The 19533-nt window shown below is 40.2% G+C and overlaps 2 protein-coding genes across 4 annotated transcripts; one reads left to right on the top strand and one right to left on the bottom strand.

Moving 5' to 3' along the window:
* Positions 1–705: 705 nt before the first annotated feature.
* LOC110766260 (THO complex subunit 7A-like) lies at positions 706–3674 on the bottom strand. Of its 2 annotated transcripts, none has more exons than XM_088246208.1 (4): positions 3300–3674; positions 3166–3206; positions 1513–2311; positions 706–1404 (listed from the first exon to the last, which is right to left on the bottom strand). In XM_088246208.1, exons 3-4 carry the CDS (start codon positions 2104–2106, stop codon positions 1288–1290), a joined length of 711 nt encoding a protein of 236 aa, XP_088102334.1. In that variant the 5' UTR covers positions 2107–2311; positions 3166–3206; positions 3300–3674; the 3' UTR covers positions 706–1287. The 2 variants fall into 2 exon arrangements, with proteins under 2 accessions (XP_088102334.1, XP_088102333.1); XM_088246207.1 differs by having other exon boundaries at positions 1513–2306.
* A 5231-nt stretch (positions 3675–8905) lies between these two features.
* On the top strand, positions 8906–11397 carry LOC148291138 (LOB domain-containing protein 14-like). Of its 2 annotated transcripts, XM_088245131.1 has the most exons (3): positions 8906–9300; positions 9500–10757; positions 10858–11397. In XM_088245131.1, exons 2-3 carry the CDS (start codon positions 10479–10481, stop codon positions 11257–11259), a joined length of 681 nt encoding a protein of 226 aa, XP_088101257.1. In that variant the 5' UTR covers positions 8906–9300; positions 9500–10478; the 3' UTR covers positions 11260–11397. The 2 variants fall into 2 exon arrangements, with proteins under 2 accessions (XP_088101257.1, XP_088101256.1); XM_088245130.1 differs by having other exon boundaries at positions 8906–10757.
* The last annotated feature ends 8136 nt before the right edge of the window (positions 11398–19533 follow it).

Here is a 19533-nt window from a genome sequence, read left to right as displayed (position 1 = left end):
ATACTTTTTGTTCATTTTTTGAAGACCAATTACCACTAAAAGAAGTATTAAGTATGCTTGGAGATAACAAGGAAGTCCCAACACATTCACCTCCTCTAAAAGTACACCCTACAACCTTATTCTTGTACTTCTGACCTCACAAATACTAAACCCTGAAAAACCATGCCCAATTGAATAGGGCTTTGGCACCACTTGTTATAAAAAAATAAAAAGATTAAGGAGAGGCACATATGCATCCAATATCAAGATCAATCACAAATACTAAGGAAATAAAATCTAATGTGGCGCAATGAAACTCCATCTACATACATAGTCCATAGGCAAAATGGATTATTCACTATCTAAAACCATAAAGATATAAAAATACGTACCAGAACATAAACACCAAATTCAATACCAAGCCTCAAACTATCCCCATTTCATTGCTTCCTGATGTCCCAAGCTATAGGACAAATTATGCCCCTTTGCTTCCCAAGATCTAGCCAAAAACCTCTCACTTGAAACATGAATGTAACAGGTAGTCATCTCATCTAAAAGAAATATATTTAACATATACATACTCTCTCAATGTACAGGAACAGGGAAACCAAATCTACCATGGAGGAAGACTTGTTTAGCAAACGTTTAGTCTCCCCACTACCCTCTCTGGTGATCAATAGTTATACCTTTCTCTTTGTAAAGCAAACACAAATACAACTGGGGTGATTGAAAAAACAAAAACAAAAACCCTTAGCATTTTGATAGCATATGTGACAACAAATATATATTTGTTTTACGTTCAAAAACTAGCATCAAATAGTCAAAACACTATGATGCATCAATGTTGCATCCTAAGGTACTTTCGAAAGCATTTTCTCCACTTGAGTTAAGCCACAGTAGCCATTGTACATGGAAAATGAAAAGGACAAGAATTTATTTGACACTACCCCAAAAAAAAAAAAGTATGCATTTCCGACTTCTCAATATTTATCTGGATGAAAACTGTAATATATGCAATGTACACAAGCATTAGGCTTATACAATTAGCTACATTGAAATTGATCCAGAAAGAAGTTCCGGCAAAGTTCTACCCATCATGTGAACTTGGTGAAGCAGTATGCAAGAAAATCTACAAGTTGCACAAAATTAAGAAATTCAAAATATCGCTGACATATTGCATCTGTAAAGCACCACTCTTACATTCCTGTTTCTGTAAATCAAGATTCAAGAGAGATCATGCATAGATAGAAACCCATTCATGAAAAACACAATCTTACAACTGCAAAACCAAGAGATGCATTGTATACTCTAATCAACATGCATGGGTTCCGAGCCCGCACTTGCATCCTCCATTCCGTGTTTGTGCTCTTTCTCCTCAATCAAACTCTTCTGCTCTTCCTCTATGGTGTTCTGCAACTCATCCACCTGCAAAAACATCAAATACAACCAAAATTAAATCTAATTTCAAAAGGGTTCTACTGCTTAACGCAGGCAACATAATCGAAAATTGGGGAATTTAACAGAGCTGCATACCACATGCAACAGCAGAGCAAACTGCTTCTTTCGGAGCTCCAGCATCCTTGAACTTGCCGTATTCTCGGCGTCCAAAGCGGCAATCTCTTTCTCCAAATCGGATATGATTTTGAGCGTTTCGGACCGAGGCGGTTGCGTAGCGATCATTTTCCTGATCGCCTCACACTCCTCCTTATGCCTTCTTTCGATTTTACTCTCCTCAAGCTGCTTCTTCAGCAATTCAATGTCGGTCTGCGCTTGCACTATCTGCCGATTGATCTCCTCCCTCAACTCGTCGAAATTGTGCTTCTCTCTGAGATTCGCATCCACAACCGCTTTGCTCTTGAGGAGCGGAATCTCGAAGGTGCTGAGCTCTTGGAGGAAAGCTTTGGCCAGCTTGTCGCAATCGCCATAGTTGTCCTCGTTCTTGTCGAGCTCGACGAACAGGGATGTGAACTTCTTCTGGAGCTTCTTCAATGGGGGTTCGCCTCTTGTGGTTGTGGTTCGAGTGAGAAGTCTGTGCTTGATGATTACGTCATCTTCGAGTGGCCCGAACGCGTAGTTCGCCGCCACGGCCTCTCCCCGCCCAGAAACCTTTCTTCCTTTTACCAGCATCGAAACAAACGTGGTGATTTTAGTGTCGGATAAATTCGATTTGCAATTCGCCGTCAATCCCTAATTCAAATCCTCAAAAACACAAATCCTAATTCTGTTTGTGGGATCCAACGGTGAAGGATGACGTTTGTTGTGTTTGCTCAAGGTTTATCGAACGGTAGTGTGTTAGTAGTGTGTTTCAAAGGAAAACACTTCTACACCTACACTGGATCCAGAATTTTAAGAGTTATGAAAATAAAATAAAATAAATTAAGACCAATAAATAAATAAATAAATAACTCAAACAAATAATGGAAGAGAAAAGGGAGGGCCCTTCAATTGGGATTGTCGACGGGTTGTCTTTGTGGATTTTTAGATTCATGTAGAAGGGCTGATGGTGGTGGTGGGTTAGTTGAAACAGGGGTTTCAGATTCTCCTTCCATTAAATTAATAATACCCTACCAAAATAAAAATATTTAATGCTTCAATAATAAAAAAACAATAAGCATTAACATCAATATTTTCTGTAAACTGCAAATAAAGCAGCAACCAAAATACAAATATTGCGTATCTGCCAAATCACATTATTTAATAATTCCACTTTTCTAACCTCTTATTTATGCCTTTAGCCTATGTGTATTGGTGCCAAATTTAGTGTGACATTACAATAATCATAAAACTTAAATTATTACTCAATATCTGCCAAATCACATTATTGAATGATGCAATTTTCCAAAATCCGAAATGAAATCACAAATAAAGCTTAAATGATTAATGTCACAAATAAAGCTTAAACGATATGAAATCCGAAATGCAATTTTACAATAATCATAAAACTTAAATTATTACGCAATATCACTCAATATCTAACATAAATAATTTTTGTGTGTAAATCAATTCTGTCACAAAATCAATTATATCCCAAATTCTGTCCCAAAATCAATTCTATCCCATAAATAATTACTCAAAATTACAATAATTTCTGTCCCAAAATCAATTCTATGATCCTAGATATTACCAGAAATTACAACAACACCAGAAATAAATCAAACAAAATCAGAGTCAGATCAGAGAAATTACCTAGAGCAAGCCAATCGTTTCCTATGATCCCAAAATCAATTCTGTCCACCAAAAATCACAAGAGTCAGATCAGATAAATATAATTAACAAAAAATTGTCAAATCCCTAAATTTTTAGGGTTTACACATATATACCTCAAACTGAGAGAGAGCGAGAGAGACTCAGAGAGGCGGGTGAGAGAGAGAGTGACAGAGAGAGTGAGAGATCGGGTGAGAAAAATCTGGAAAGTGAGAGAGAGCAAAACCGGCTGAGGGAGACGAGAGTGAGTGTTTAAGAGAGAGCGTCAGTGATTGAGAGAGAGTGGCTGAGAGAGAGCGCGACTAGGAGAGAGAGTGAGTGACTGAGAGAGAGCGGCTGAGAGAGAGAGAGCGGCTGAGAGAGAGAGAGTGACTGAGAGAGATCGAGTGATAAATCTGGATGAGTTTCACGGGCAGAGGCGAGAGTGATTAAGAGCGGCAGAGGTGAGAGGGAGTCTGAGAGGAGGAAGAGGAGGCGGAATGAAAATATCGAATCCCCTTGAAATGTTTTTCGGGTTTCGCTCGATCTGGTGTAGCCAAGAGCAGCGAAACCGGCTTAAACTCCACAAATCATAACTTGACACGTGTAATACTTTGTTTAAATAATATAATTTAAATATTCGGTCCGGTTTGGTTTTTGGCGATTTTTGGACAATTAAAACGTGTCCAACCCGGTTCAGTTTTTTTACCAGTTCATCGATTTTACAGTCTAAAAACTAAACCAAACCACCTTAAGCCCTCCGATTCGACTGGTTCGGTCGGGTTTTCAGTAATAATGTTCACCCCTAGGTTAAGGTCTTCGTGGCTTTAGGTAAGAGGATAGTCTTTGTGGATTTTTATTTTTTGGGTACAAATATGTACTAAGTACAACCACAATTTTGGCCAATTTAAATCCACTGGTTGAGAATAAATCTTAAGAAAAAGGCTTAAGAAGACAAAAAAGAAAATCAAATATGCAAATTATATATATGTAGGAGCATCCATTGTTAATTGTATATATATAATTTTGTCTTTTTTCCATTCAAGTGATATTGGGGGTGGAGGGTTTTCACACACACATACTGTCAATGTGTCATGGGGGTTCAAAACTGAGACTATTGGTCAGCAAAGTCAAGGCCATTTCCACTGGGCTAGACCTCGTTGACCATTTTGTATTATTTAAGAGCATTAATCCGTACATCCAAGATTCTAAGTTCAATTTCCCTTCTCTTCATATGCTTATGTCAAAAAAATATAAATAAAACTTTAAACATAATTTCTTTGAAAATGTGTGCGAATAAGGTTGGTTGATGATATTAGGCTCAAGTTCATGACCCCGTTAGTTTGGAAGCAAAATTAAATTTGAGAAACTATTTTTGAATTTCATTAAGTCATTATTTGGATGAACGTAACATTTGATTTGAGGGGTCCAAACTACTCGAAGGGACAACATGGCCCAACAAGTGGTATATAGTCCAATGGGTAAATTACTCAAATAGTCCCTAAATTTATACGTGATTTACATTTTGGGGGCTGAATTAAATTTTTCATTCAAATGGTCCATCAACTCTATATTAATTACTCAAATGGTCCCACCGTCTAATTTTCTGTTAAATTTAACCAAATTTTAGGGTAAATAATTACCAATTTGCCCTCATATTCAACGGAAATATTGACAGAATGTAACGGTGGGACCATTTGAGTAATTAATATAGAGTTGATGGACCATTTAAACGAAAAATTTAATTCAGGCCCTAAAATGTAAATCGTGTACAAGTTTGGGGACCATTTGAGTAATTAACCTTAGTCCAATATACTATTGTCTCCCTAGGGTATTATTATTATTATTTTTTTTTTTTTTTGACAAAGCAATATTGTAAATTACTCTAATATATAGGAAGAAAGATCAAACTCAAAGTACAATAGGGCGGACAAAGCCTTAGCCGACTGGCTAACCCACGTATGCGCCTCCTTAGAGTAGTTACGTTGGCCAAAGGAGTATATTTTCAACCAATTTACGAATTAAGCAAAAGTAACACATGATTAGCCTAGAAGACCAATATAATGTTATATAGACTATTGAAGTGGCTTATGCAACTCAGTATGCTTCCTCATATTTTGCACAAAGAACATTTTGTAACCCTATAAGCATTAGCTCATGCTTACAAAACTATGAATTTGAGAAGATGTGATGCGATTGAAAGCAAAATGCATTAGAATGCTACTAATCGAGCCCTAAAATTAACTGAGTACATCCTACTATCAAACTATTATTGAATTACTAATTTACCATAATATAAAATGACCAAAAAAGATATATTGAATTGTGAAACAAATATAATTTTACTAAGTACATCCTACTTGCCACATATTCAACCATAATCAAATAGCGAGCATTGTCGGAGGGCAAGGAGGTGTCGTTGAATGTTCGAAGGTCCTGCGTTGAACTTGAATTGATTCTTGTGTTGAATTATTGTCTTGCCTTGAAACTTGTAAGAGGCTATTTCTCAGTTCTACTAAACTTGAATTATTGTCCTACCTTCGTGATTCCTTATTGTAGATGATGGTTGGCAACATATTGAAAATAAAGACAGGGATACTGATTACTGTGAAATCTATGCCTAACTCTTAAGCCCTGCATATACACATTAGACCGAAAAATATATGCCTAACTCTTAAGCCCAAATTCTTTGACTGATTACTGTGAAATGATTTTTCTGTTAAAAAATTTGTTATACATATTAAGTAACTCTAACACACTAACGCATTGAAAGTGTTATAACCGATGCCTGCAAAAAATAAACAAATAAAAGCTTTTTGCATAAAGAAAAATGAAGTAGTGGAATTACCGCACAGGTCATTTTGGATCATTGACTTGTCCACGCCCCAGTTAATGTCGATCTCTCAAATAGGGCTTTACTAATTAACCTACTGAATTTATACAGCACATGTGGAATTTAGCCTAAGAAAGAAACAATTTAAGCATAAATAGATATCTTTTTTTTTGTCGAAAGTTTGGAAGTTTTATTAAATCAAGAGCTAAGCATCAATAACATCAAGAGCTAAAACACTATGGAGCCACGCTGGGCCAGACTGGTCCCAGACCTCAGAGCCCCCAGCTCTAAAGAAATAAGCAGCCACCTCATGTGCTGCGTTGTTACAAAGACGTGGAATATGACGAAACTCCACCCACTGAAAACGTCTAACTAGAACTTGGATGTCAAACAGTATACCTTCTATTTCTGTCGCACTCAAACTATCCCCCCTGATCATCCGAATAATCTCTTGTGAATCAGACTCTACTTCTAAGCTCAAAAACCCATTATGCAGACAAATACCCAACGTATCTCGTATAGCCTCCGCTTCGGCCGCAAGTGCTGTACCACACCAAGCAATCCTTCGCCCACCTGCTCGCAATAGCTCACCCCACTCAGACCGGATAACCCAACCAACCCCGCCCCTCTTCGTTTGTGCCACCCAAGCCCCATCACAATTAGCTTTAACAGATCCGGGGAGGGGCTTCTGCCAAGTTCTCCTTGGGGGACAGGTTACGTCTGGTGGTCTTACCAGTTCACTCCTAAGCACCCTGGTTGCCGAGTGAGCCCCCCGATATTCATTAGTCTGCATGCGCAAACACCTCACCAAATCTATGGGGTCCAAGGTCTGTCTTTCAAACACTACCGCATTCCTCCCTTTCCAAATTCTCCACAATCCAAAAGCCACAATTTGAAGGATCTCATCAATCTGATCAACCTGAGCAAACTTCTGGAGCAAACACTCCCAACAACTCAGGAAATCTTCACCTTCTACACCAAGCACATCTAATTGTAAAGGGGTCGCAAACCAAAATAGTCTGGCTATTTCACAACGAAAAAACAAGTGGACCTCAGTTTCACCATTATCACCGCACAGTGGACAGTCAGCCTCCACATCGACACGCCGTCGTCGGAGGTTCTCACGGACAGCTAGCACATTTCTGCAGCACCGCCAGATGAACATCCGTATTTTGGGAGGCACTTGCAAGGCCCAAATACGTTTCCATGGACCACCTTGTCCACTTTGATTGCTGCATTCACCCTCTCCTTTCTGGCCTCCCACTCCATTTCTTCTCAACTTGACTGCCAAGTCGTAACCAGACTTAACGGTATACCTCCCATGTTTTGTAAAGTGCCATATCCGTCTATCAGGACAGCCCCATCGGCTAATGACCATGGTTAGAATGAGTTGGGCCTCCTCAGGATTAAAGTATTGTTGGATTAGATCACTCCGCCATATTTTGACCTCTGGTTCAATAAGTTCCATCACACGTTGAGGCATTTCCGGATGTCTGGAGAGAGCCTTAAAAGTATACGGCCGGGGCAGCCACCCATCATCACTAATATGCACAGACTCCCCATTTCCAATTCTCCACCTCAGCCCAGCCTCAAGCACCTTACGGCCTTGGATAATTCCTTTCCAGCCCCAGGAAGAACCTCTGCTGCAAACCGCCTCCAAAAAATTCAAACCATAATGATACTTATCATGTAGAACATGCGCCAATAGTGACTCAGGATGCTGTACAATTCGCCACCCAATTTTAGCTAACATAGCTAAATTAAAGCAAATCAAATCACGAAATCTCAGTCCACCAGCATATTTTAGCAAGCTCAGCCGCTGCCAACTAACCCAATGAATACCCTTTCGTTCCTAGTTGCTGTTCCACCAATATCTTGCAATATCCTTCTCAATCTCCTTGCATAAGCTTACAGGTAGCTTGAAACATGACATGGCGTAATTGGGCATTGCCATTGCCACTGCCTTAATAAGGATTTCCTTACCCGCTTGCGATAAAAACTGTTCCGACCAACCCATCAATTTCGAGCCAATTTTCTTACGCACATCGTCAAAAACTGCTCTCTTAGAAGCACCAAAATCTGCATTGAGGCCCAGATATCTACCAAAACCCTCATTCTGCTGCACCTTCAGAATGTCCACTGCTTTTCGTCGTATTCGAGCAGGGCAGTTGTGACTAAAGAATATGGAACTTTTATCGTAATTGATTGATTGCCCCGAGCCCTGTTCATAACACTCCAAGATAAATCTCAAGTTTCGTACCTCCTGTTCCTCAGCTTGGCAAAACAATACCGAGTCATCTGCAAAAAATAAATGTGTGATACATACTCCGCTGGGGTGAAATCGGAAACCTTTTAGTCTCTGTCTCTCTTCATGAAAGCGAATGAGTGCCGAAAGCCCCTCGGCACATACTAGAAATAGGAAAGGCGAGAGTGGGTCCCCTTGCCGTAATCCACGAGAAGGAACAATATGCCCAGCCGCCTCTCCATTTAGAAGGATGCTGTAAGAGACAGAAGATATGCATTCGTGCACCCAACTGCAAAACCTATCACAGAACCCTAAAGCCTTCAACATGGCCACCAGAAAAGGCCATTCCACTCTATCATACGCCTTAGCACTACAAGAAAAATAACTTATGACAACATGTAATCAACAACGTGCATTCATATGCGTTGTTGAACAATATTTTTAACAACCCGCAGAAGCAGCATGTTGTATTATACAATTTATAACAACGTGCGTGTATAGTGTGTTGTCAAAATATAGAATAGAGCTATTTTCACAACGCGACCTTGCATGTTGTAGTAGTTTTAAGTTCTACAACGCACGAAGCGTGTTGTCAAAATTATATTAATTTATTTAATAAATAAAAAATTGACGGAAAAGAGAGTGAAATTTTTTGCGGGAAAAGCCCCGCATGCGCATGCGCATCCTCTCTCTCTTTCTTTCTCTTTCTATTTCTCTCTCTCTTTTTCTTCTCTCTTTTTTCTTCTTCTTTTCTCTTCTCCCTGTACCGCCGACAGTCTCTCTCTTTCTTTCCCTTTTTCTTTCTTTTCTTTCTTTTCTTTTTCTTTCTCTCTCTCTTTCTTTTCTTCTTCTTTTCTTTCCCTGTGCCGACGATCTTGCCAGGCCCTTGAAGGAGGCACAGATTCCCTTCAAGATCCACATCGTTAAGGACCATGACATGAAGGAGAGGCTGTGCTTGGAGGTGGAGAGGCTAGGGCTCCTGCTGCTGTTGTTGCGGTTAAAGAGGATGACGAGGAAGAAGCCGTGATCAAGCCAGTGGTAAAGGACGAGCATAAAAAAGGTTAGGGCTTTTTCGCTGATTTAATTGCTAATAACTTCAAATTTTGGTCTTTTTTTATTAATGGATTAGGATTTACAAATAGCGATTATATCATGTTAGTTTGTTTAACTGGCGATTATATCTGTTAGTAGCAATGGGGGTGTATGATTGTTTCGTATATCTGATATGAGAGCTACAAATGGGAACTTTTTCTGTTTAGGAGTTACTGATGCAATTAGATGAGCAATCTAACTTTCTGCAAAGGGAAATCTGAAATTGTTATATCAGGTGAGGGCTTGTGCTCCTCATTGTTGTTTTGCTTCCGAAGTATTGTGAACTGCAAATCATTTCTATTGTCTATATTATGGATTTTTAGAACCAAGGTTGATTAAGCGAAGTTTGATATTTTGCAATGTTCACAAGTCACGGCTGCTCTCTGAAGCATCATGAGGTTCTTTGAATGTGAAAATAATATTTTTGAACTAGATTAGCATGGACATTTCCTATTTAAGTTTGTTTTACTTTTAGAGTTGCTTGGTCTTTCCAATCGCCACTATAAGCTGTATGAAATTCTGTATACGATCCTTATGCACTTGAGATTTGGCCTGTTTAGCTTTATCACTAAAATATCCTACCTATGAGAATATGTTCCCCATGCCAAAAGCAAGTCCAGCTCTTTCTATCGTTGAAAATAATCATGTTAGGTATTTTCCCTGTATTTTCTCGGGCGATGATAGCTTCTGCCTACTCATGTTAGGCTCTTTTGTCTCATGTCTAGTGGAGAAATTTATTTCTTCAAGTGATCCTTTGCATGCGTTTGATGGTTCTGATTGCCTGAGAATTTTGGATTTACTGTTAAAATATATCACTTTACACATTATTCTGATTGCCATGGTTTATTATTATTTGTTAGGTAGGATCCCAAGGTTCGGTAAAAACAGAAACAATCAATAATGGGGTAAAAACAAAAACAGAAATCGCGGATAATGCGGGGCACAAATCACCATTAATGTGGTAAAAACAAAAACAAAAATCGCGGATAATGCGGGGCACAAATCACCATTAATGAGGTAAAAACAAAAACAAAAATCACCAATAATGCGGGGCACAAAACACCAACATAAAACGTATATAATGTAGGAAGCACAAAACATTTTTTCGAAGTTCATTTGCACCAATTAAAAAAGATCATCAGAACCATGGCTGGTTGTGGTTCTCCCTGTGGAGCTTGCAAGTTCTTGAGAAGAAAATGTGTGAGAGGGTGTATTTTTGCGCCTTATTTCTGCTATGAAGATGGAGATATCCATTTTTCTGCCATCCACAGTATTTTTGGCGCAAGCAATGTGTCGAAGCTTTTAGCAACCCTTCCGTTGAGCGATCGATGCGCGGCCGCAATGTCGATATCATATGCAGCTCACGCCAGGCTTCAAGATCCCATATATGGCTGTGTTTCACATATTTTTGCTCTCCAACAGCAGGTTAATCATTTAGTACCCTTTGTATGTTCAGATTGGGTTTCTGTTCAGATTGTATGTTGAAGTAACTGATGAGTATATGCTTTTGGTTTGAAATTTTCAGGTGGTCGACTTACAAGCACAGTTAGCTTTCCTCAAGGATCAAGCAGCTCAAAGCTTTGTCAATGGCTCTGCTGTAGCAAACCCTAATCAAGCAGCTCAAAGTTGGTTTCATGAGTTAGAAAATTCATCCAACTCCATGCCACAATTCAATTCAACCCACATCAATAATCCTGGAACTACATCATACTATGAGAATGGAATTATGAATTCAAATAACTCTGTTAATGGGGGTTATGAAAATTCAGTGAATATCCCAGAAGAAAATGTCTCATATGGCAGCTTCGAAGAGGGCACTTCTCATTCCATGTCTTCTTTTGGCATGCAAACAAATTACAACAGGCAATGGGGTTTTCAGGATGCTGATGAGCTTCAAGCAGTGGTTTCCAGCTACATGCACAATTAGAATAATTGGGATGAATATAACTTTGTAATATGTATATGGAACTCCTTATTTATCTTTTGAATGAAAGCTTTGTATTCTGGGATGCCTTATGAATGTGAAGTAAGGAAATATTTATGTTTATCATAGAGCTTCTATTTATAGATAAATTATACTTTTATCAGGTAATTTTGATAATTATTTTAAAAAAAACATATATATTTGATATAACAACGCGCATTGCTTGTTGTCAAAACATAAACAACAACGAGCACAGACATGTTGTCATAATATTATAAGACGACACGCTTGGCACGTTGTTGTCAATCGCTCCTACAACGTGCGCGTGTTGTGGTTAATGTTGTTCACAACGAGCACCAAAATAAACGACGACGTTCAACGCGTGTTGTCGAAAGCCCTACACCTTTTAACGACATCGGCTTCAACAACGTGCGCCGCATGTTGTCAATATGTTTTCACAACGCATATTGCGCGTTGTGAAATGACTTTTTTCTTGTAGTGTAGCCATGTCCAGCTTTACTGCCAAGCCACGATTATCAGTCCCCGTCCGCACCTTCAATGAATGCAAAATCTCGTGAACAATTAGTATGTTGTCTGTAATCACCCGTTCTGCCACAAACGCCGACTGATTGAGACTCACAATTTCCGGAAGCACCTGCTTTAAACGATTAGTAAGCACTTTAGAGATAATTTTATACAGAATATTACATAGAGCAATAGGTCTCCATTGTGTCATTTTCCTGGGATTCGCAACTTTCGGGATCAGCACAATATGAGTATGATTCAATTTCCTCGACATCCTCCCAGAATGAAAAAAGCTCTGGACCACCCCACTAACATCTTCTCCAATGTCCTCCCAAAATTGTTGAAAAAAACTGCCTGTGAACCCATCAGGCCCCGGTGCTTTTGTGGGGTTCATTGTCTTCACCACCCTTGTTATCTCTTCTTGGGTCACCGGTTTAATTAGATTAGCATTGCATTGGTCAGTTACTCGTTGTTCGGTTCATTTTTACACATGATTTTTCATGTTATTCACCCACTATTTTGAGTTAGTTCTTGACATTTTATAGCTTTTTACTTCCTTTTTGTGTTTTCTTAGATTTTGCCTTGGTTGGGATGAAAATGAGCTAAAAGTGCATTATTAGTTATAAATTCTGTTTTTGTTCATTTTCGTAGGTCAACTTCTTGGCCTGGGATCAACATGCTCTGGTGCTCGGATAAGGTCATGATCTTCATGAGACTTGTTCCAATGGATGTTAACTACAACATATCCAAATTTGAGCTCCATTGGACAAGTATTGCCTATCCAACCAATCCATCATGTTACCACAGTTCTGGAAATCCGGATTTGGCCAGCTTTTACCTCCCTTGTGTCATCTTAACTTCTTGTTACCATAACTCTTGGTAACAAGGAATTACATTTGTAAAATAGATATTTTCTGAGCTTTTGGCATCTTTGTGAAGTCAAAGCTCCATCATGGCAAGGGGACAATGGGCTAAGGCTTTATCAAAGGTGGTAGTTTTATATTAAAAGGTAAAAGCTGGAAAGGAGGAGAGAGGGAGGAGAAGTCAAAATTGCAATCTGATATTGGGAGCCTTTGGATCGTGGGAAATCAGGCTATTCCACATTCTACACAACTTGAGAGCAGCTTTTGGGGAGCTAAGAGGAAGGAAGGAGAAGGAGGTGCAGCCAAGGAAGAAAGGAGAAGACTTCCACCATTGAAGACTTCAAGCTTTCATCATTTCCAAATCTGTAAACTCCTTCTAGTTATATTTCGAGTTTGTATTTATAATAAGTATGAGCAACTAAACTCCATAGCTAGGGCTTAGGTTGAAGCCCTAAACATGATTACCTTATTGTTTTGATGCTTGAGTGTATGAATTTCTAGATGTTGTTGATGAACCCCATTCACTAATTGAATTTTATGATATGTGTTTGCTTCCTTTGCTTAATCACCTTAGGTTGTATGCATGTAGCTAAAGTTGAGAAGTTGTGTAAGATAACCAAGAACACAATTTCTAATTAGCAACAAATGATTGAACTTGTTTAAGTGAGCATCATGTGAATTGGTTTCTTGACAACAATTGATGAATTCCAATTCACCAAATTAATCTATCCTTGATGTGTGTTTTCCTTGATTGATTACCTTTGAAAGCATGCTTCTTGAGGTTGTTGGGATTATGTGTATCTTCATGTTTTCCTAAGCAATAGATGGATGGAGTAAGAACCATCCATGTGAATTGGTTTCTTGAATACCTAATGTAAACACCATGCTATTAGGGTTCTTGTGATGTTCATATTCTCTTTGAACTTAATGGGTTTTCCTTGCAATCGAATCGAAGTACGAACCATACCTAGGTTCGGTTATGAGGAGGGCACAAGTATTGTAGCACGAACCATGCACTTTACGTATATTAGAGAGAATCAATGCGTCTTGAGCCACGACCCATGGTCTTGATTGCGAACATCTTCATCAATACATTTAGAGTTCATCACTTGAGTATCCATGAACATGGGTAGAATTGTTTAGGGTGGATTCCGAAACCCTAGTGTTTGTTACATTTTAATTTCACATTTTGATAATTCATCTCTGCCATTCACATTTAAATTCAAAGTCCATTTACTTTCATGCAATAGAAATAGGTCACTTGAACCAAATCAAAAAAACCCCCCCAATGTGTGTGTGAGTTGCGTGTTTGACACGTTTTGTGTCTTTGTCACTGAATTTTGTTTGTTTCCGTAATTGTTTTGGACTTTTGGTCCGAGTTGTGTTCTTGCATTTTCTGTGCTGATTCCAACCGTATAAAGAACGTGAATTTTGGATAAACGGTTGGAAAGTTATAGGTCAAAAACTGGACAGAGGTCGAAACTGAAAAACAGAGAAACGAATCTGTCCAAATGGTGATAAACGGGTGATAGAAAGTGCTGTTTGTGTTTTTCTTTGTTTTCTTGTGTTGTTTCATTTCTTTTATCTTCCTTACTTCATTTTTAGTTTCCAATTTGTATTGTGTTTGTGTGTTGTGTAAAATTAGTGTTCTTTACGTACTCAAATTAGAACTTATAGGAAACCGACAAGTTCTTCGTGGGATCGACCCCGTACTTACATAATCTATACTTCATTAGATTCGTGCACTTGCGGGTATTTTTAATTGGTTGTTTGCACATTAATTTGTGTCCTTTTAGGAATGCAACACTCGTCGGCCGACACATCCTACAATCTCAGCAATATTTGTCGGATTACTCGTAGTAAACAGTTGATCAAAATAGGATGTCGCAATGTCTCTGATTTCCTTCTCCCCATCACACCACCTCCCAGAACTGTCCTCCAAACCAAGCATCCGATTAACCCTCCTCCGAACTAGCACCTTAGAATGAAAGAATTTTGTATTTTTGTCCCCCTCCTGCAGCCACTGTACCCGAGATTTGAGCTTCCAGTAAGCTTCTTCTTCGTGCAAAACATTTTTCAGTTCAGACTCCATCTGCCGCACTCGTACCCCATCACAATTGGGATTTTGATAAGCCATGCATAAATCGCCTCTGAGTATCTGAATGCGAACTTGTGAGTTCCGCCACTCACTTCTGCGCCAGTGAAGAATTCCTTTCCTGACCCATTGGAGTTTTGAGACCACTTGCATACTCTGAGAGCCACGAAACGGTGTCCTCCATCTGTCCTTTACTAACTGACGAAACCCTTCGATTGTGTTCCACCGTGGCTCATAAATAAAACGTCTCCGCCATCTCTTTGGCACACCTTGAGTTTGTAATAACAACATGGCATGGTCTGAGCCCGCCACAATGAGATGATGAATTTGAGCCTCAGGGTATAAGGATAGCCATTGATCTGTAGCAAGACCTCTATCAAGCCTCTCTTGTATGCCCCCATCAAGTCTTCGGTTCCTCCATGTGAAGGGGTAGCCCGTGAATCCAAGATCAAGTAATCTAGTATCAGTGACAAAGGTGCGGAAATCGAGCATGCTTCTCATTGTACGTGTTACACCCCCCACTTTTTCAGAAGCATCCAATATATCATTAAAATCTCCCATCACAAAGCACGCCTCCTGACAGCGAATAACTCGCTCTTGTAATGTCTGCCACTGAGTTCTCCTAATACGGTCATCTGTACTAGCATAGACTGCAAAAAATCTCCACTGACACCCCTTGTCAACATCTCGCACCACCACCTCAATAAAAAAACACGCATACTTCACCAAAACTACAGCTTGCATGTCGCGCTAGAACATGCAAAGTCCCCCGCTTAACCCACGTGGCTCCACTGCATGCATAAACTTCATCCCTAACTGACGTCGTAAAAACTCACAGCGATTACTCCTATTTTTTGTTTCAAGGAGAACCACCATGTCAGGAGTTTGGAGCTTAACCTGCTCCTTTAGGCTAGAAACTGTCAGAGCACTCCCAATACCCTGACAGTTCCACACAATGATCCTCATGGCGCCCGTGGAGACCCGCTACGGCCGGTCTCCACTTCCTGACTGTGATCGTCCTCACAGAGCAATTCCCTACTTGTGGTTGTTCTGCCCCTCCACCCCACATTAGTGGTATCATTTACTCGTAACCTCTTCTCCCTGCTAATCTCATCCGACTCCTCTCGTCTTCTTTTCCCCATCACTGCTCTTCTGTTGTACATAGGCTGCAGTTGCCCCCGTGCAATGAGTGGTCCCAAATTAAAAGGATCAGACCCTTGTGTAAAGCTAACCGGTTGCGTCTGCCCAATATGCCCCAGCTCTGCTGTGAGAGCATGCTCACTTTGATCAACTCCCATTACCGCTTCAGCTTCCTTCCCCACCAGCATACCAACATTCAGATCGATTTCTAGCCCATTCTCTTCAGAAACCATAATTGCTCCATTGTTGCCTTCCTCCAAGCCTGCTTGAACTTGTACCCCAGTGGAAGACAACCTTTGCCTGCGAGACGTAACATCTCCATCTATAGGCACCGATTCACCCCCCCTTGAAAAGACACCAGCATTCCATGCCTCTTCTCTGACCCTACGTTCACGTTCCTCCTCCTCTCGGAGACGGCGAATCCTATCAGCCGTGGAAGCCTCTTGATTCGTTGCCGTACCCGAAGCTGAAGCCGTATCTTCAAAGTCTCCACTCATATGTCCCCTCCATCGTCGATGGCCACTATTACCCCCATCATCTCTACGCCAAACCCCATGGCTCCCTTTATATCGCATGGATTCCCCTCGCCGGTGACCGTCTCTTCCCGGTCCTTCATCTAAGGGGCTTGAAGTAGAATCAGTATGCGATCGTCTCCCATTAGAACGAAGCCTTCTGCCACTCAAGTCTTCCTCAGCCTCCAGACCAGTAAAGGCCAACAAGCTATCCTTCAGCACCTCGTTACCCCCATGCTGGTCTTGGAGTTTTTCAACACAGATTCTGCTTGGGTGCCCCATACACCCACAGATAAAGCAATACTCAGGGAGGTATTCATAGCGAAAGTTTATCCAAATTGAGCCCTCGTCTGGAAAAGCCACGAATGCACCTCGCATCAGTGGTTGGTCAATAGTGATTCTAATACGAACACGAAGAAATCGCCCAATACATTCTTCCCCCTCTGCCTGATCAACTCCCACCACTTGCCCCAACAGAGACCCTATTTTACGAGCCACCATAGTGGTCATGTTCAACAAAGGAATACCATGGAGTTGCACCCAGAACGTAGCTTGTCCCAAATCTACTCTTCTGGCATCCATACCCGGTCTAACCTCAGTGAGAACCACTAAGCATTCACGAAACGTCCAGGGTTCCATATCCAAGACCCTAAGCTTGTCCTTCAGGTTTCCAAACCGAATAAGGAATCGGCCATCCCCAAACTCCTTTATTGAGACTCCCGCCGTGCCCCGCCACACCCGTGAAAACACGCTGATAAAGCCTTCTTTGCTAACTTTCTTATAAGTCAGAACCCTAGCCGCCAACGACAACTGCGACCTTTTCATCATGTCAATAGTCTCATCCTCTGAGATGCGGATACCAACTCTTTCTTTCTCCGAGAGCCGAAGATTGGACCCAAACCTTTTTTCCAAATCCTCCATATCTGGTTCCTTCCCTCCACCTTCCCGTGTTTCGCACGCAACACAGACAAAATGGCTTAGTGTCTGCGTTCGTTGGTTGCCTTCGTTTGCTTGCCGTCTAAGTAATAGTAGTATACGGGAATCAAGGGATTTGCAGCCATAAGAATTTGAGTATCTTTCAAAACCCTAGCCGCCACCACCAAACCCTAAACCAAACTCTCCTTTCGAGAGACCTTTATTTTTCGTTCCTTTTGCGCGTAAGCATAAATAGATATCTCCCAAACCATGTTTAAATGCCTAAGTTGGTAAAATGCGCCCGTTAGGCTTCCAGATGACGGAACTCTCCTCCCCAACCAAATTTGGATCTGATTATAAGAAGCAGAAAGATTGTCAAAACTTGTTCTACTTCCAGAGTGATTGGCACAGCAAAACAAGATTTACAGGACTACACTAGTACTACACATCCTGCATGTATGCATTTCAATTGAATCTAAATATAACGTAACCGGAGAAGTATTCTCGTCCAACCTAATAGGATAAAAAACTGAAGCGAAACCATGAATTTGTGGAAAATCTACCAATTATATGACAGGTTCTTGAATTGTACTAGTTATAACCATCTATTGGATCGTCAATCTAAAATTAATGTATATGATAATGGGAAAGTGAACTAACATGAATGAATTAGAAATATGTAGAGGTAACAAAGAGAGTGAATCATATGCTAAAATGTTTGCATACAAAAACAAAAAATTTGTTTGGGGACGTAGAGAGTACTTTTTCAATTTCAAACATAACGTTATATGATAATAATAATATGGGAAGAGCTCGCAATACCAACCTTTCAACTCTTCCTTTGAGGCACTGGATTCTTTGCCAAAGCTACCAATACCGCTTGGTCCTGCCTCATTACAGTACTGTTCACGTGTTCGCTTAGTGATGGCACCTTGTACCTTGTCTGATTTGTCAAAATCACAATCTGTAACGTCCTCGTAAAAAGAATTCTTTCTGTTGGAATATTGTTTCGTTGTTCGGTTGAGCTCTTCCGCGTCTTGTTCATACAGTATGCGGACTCCACACTTCTTCACCTTCACCCACGTCTTCCCTCCTGGATAACATGCTTCGAACTGAAACCGAATCTTAAGATCATTCTCCCTCCAATAGGTCCCAAATTCCGAGATTGGTTCCACAAAGAAAGTTTCCCTAGACAGGAGGATCAACCAAAGGTGATCGGACGCTACATCAATGGCTACATCAATACTATAACCCCCGTATGCACGGATGTTTAAATCATAAAAGTGATCAAAATCGATTCTAGTATGTTCCGTAGCTGAAATTTCTTCAACAGATGCAAATAGAGCACAAATAGCAAACCCCACACACTTGCTATTAGATCCGAAGGTAGCGTCTCAATTACTGAGTCTCCCACACTTTGATTACTGAACCACTCGGGAATTTCACTTCCAGGAATTACAATTCTGAAGTCCTTCAATGAATGAGGAATTTCCTACACCAAAGGAAGGATATATTATGGAACTGGAACTGGAACAGGAGGGAAGTAGGGACAGAGCGAAGGAGGGACAGAGGGAAGTACCTGAAGGAATTTCTTCAGCATGAAATATATTATGGAACTGGAACCTTGATGATCAACCAAACTGAAGCAGTTGAAAGAATGAATCAAAATGGTACTTCCATCGCATGCCAGTGTTGGATATGGGAATATTTTTAAGGAAGTACAATTACTAATGTTAGTCCTTAAAAAATTAAAAATTCTGCCTGATGCAAGGCTTGGCAATTTTTGAAGCCTTTTGCAATTATTCAATGTGATCCAAAGCTCAGAAAGCCCGCTGATGCTTGCAGGAAGGCTAACAAAATGGTTTCCATCAAGATTTAATGTTTCTAAAGGGGACAATAAACCAATATCTTCAGGTATTGCTCCTTCACAAAGATTGCAGTCCTTCAGATTTAGACGCTTCAAAAAGCGTAAATCTTTTAAGGAAGCTAACACCAGACTCACAGGGTGGGGATTCTTTTTTGGAAATAAGCCAAAAGTGAAGAGAGAATGCCATGATCTAGGCAGTTCGATATTTTTCACTGGAACCAGGGAAGATGAGGGATCTCTCATAGAAATGTCAAACAAAGTAGGGCAAATATTCAAATATGCTCAGATATGCTCATATTATTATTCTTCTCCAATATGGAGGTATTTATACAAGTACAAAGATGTCCCTAAATAAAATAG

Source organism: Prunus avium, chromosome 8, assembly GCF_965620075.1.
Source record: "Prunus avium chromosome 8, drPruAviu1.hap1.1, whole genome shotgun sequence".
In the NCBI taxonomy this organism is placed as follows: Eukaryota; Viridiplantae; Streptophyta; class Magnoliopsida; order Rosales; family Rosaceae; genus Prunus; species Prunus avium.
The sequence above is the reverse complement of the archived record's forward strand: the minus strand, read 5'-3'. Positions and strand labels throughout refer to the sequence as shown.

What these genes read in the sequence shown, in the direction of transcription:
- LOC110766260 (XM_088246208.1), bottom strand. Translation starts at nt 2,106, where the DNA reads ATGCTGGTAAAAGGAAGAAAGGTTTCTGGGCGGGGAGAGGCCGTGGCG. An exon ending in TTGCTCTGCTGTTGCATGTG is followed by an intron (nt 1,405 to 1,512) that starts GTATGCAGCTCT and finishes ATGTTTTTGCAG; the next exon opens with GTGGATGAGTTGCAGAACAC.
- LOC148291138 (XM_088245131.1), top strand. Translation starts at nt 10,479, where the DNA reads ATGGCTGGTTGTGGTTCTCCCTGTGGAGCTTGCAAGTTCTTGAGAAGA. An exon ending in TTTTTGCTCTCCAACAGCAG is followed by an intron (nt 10,758 to 10,857) that starts GTTAATCATTTA and finishes TGAAATTTTCAG; the next exon opens with GTGGTCGACTTACAAGCACA.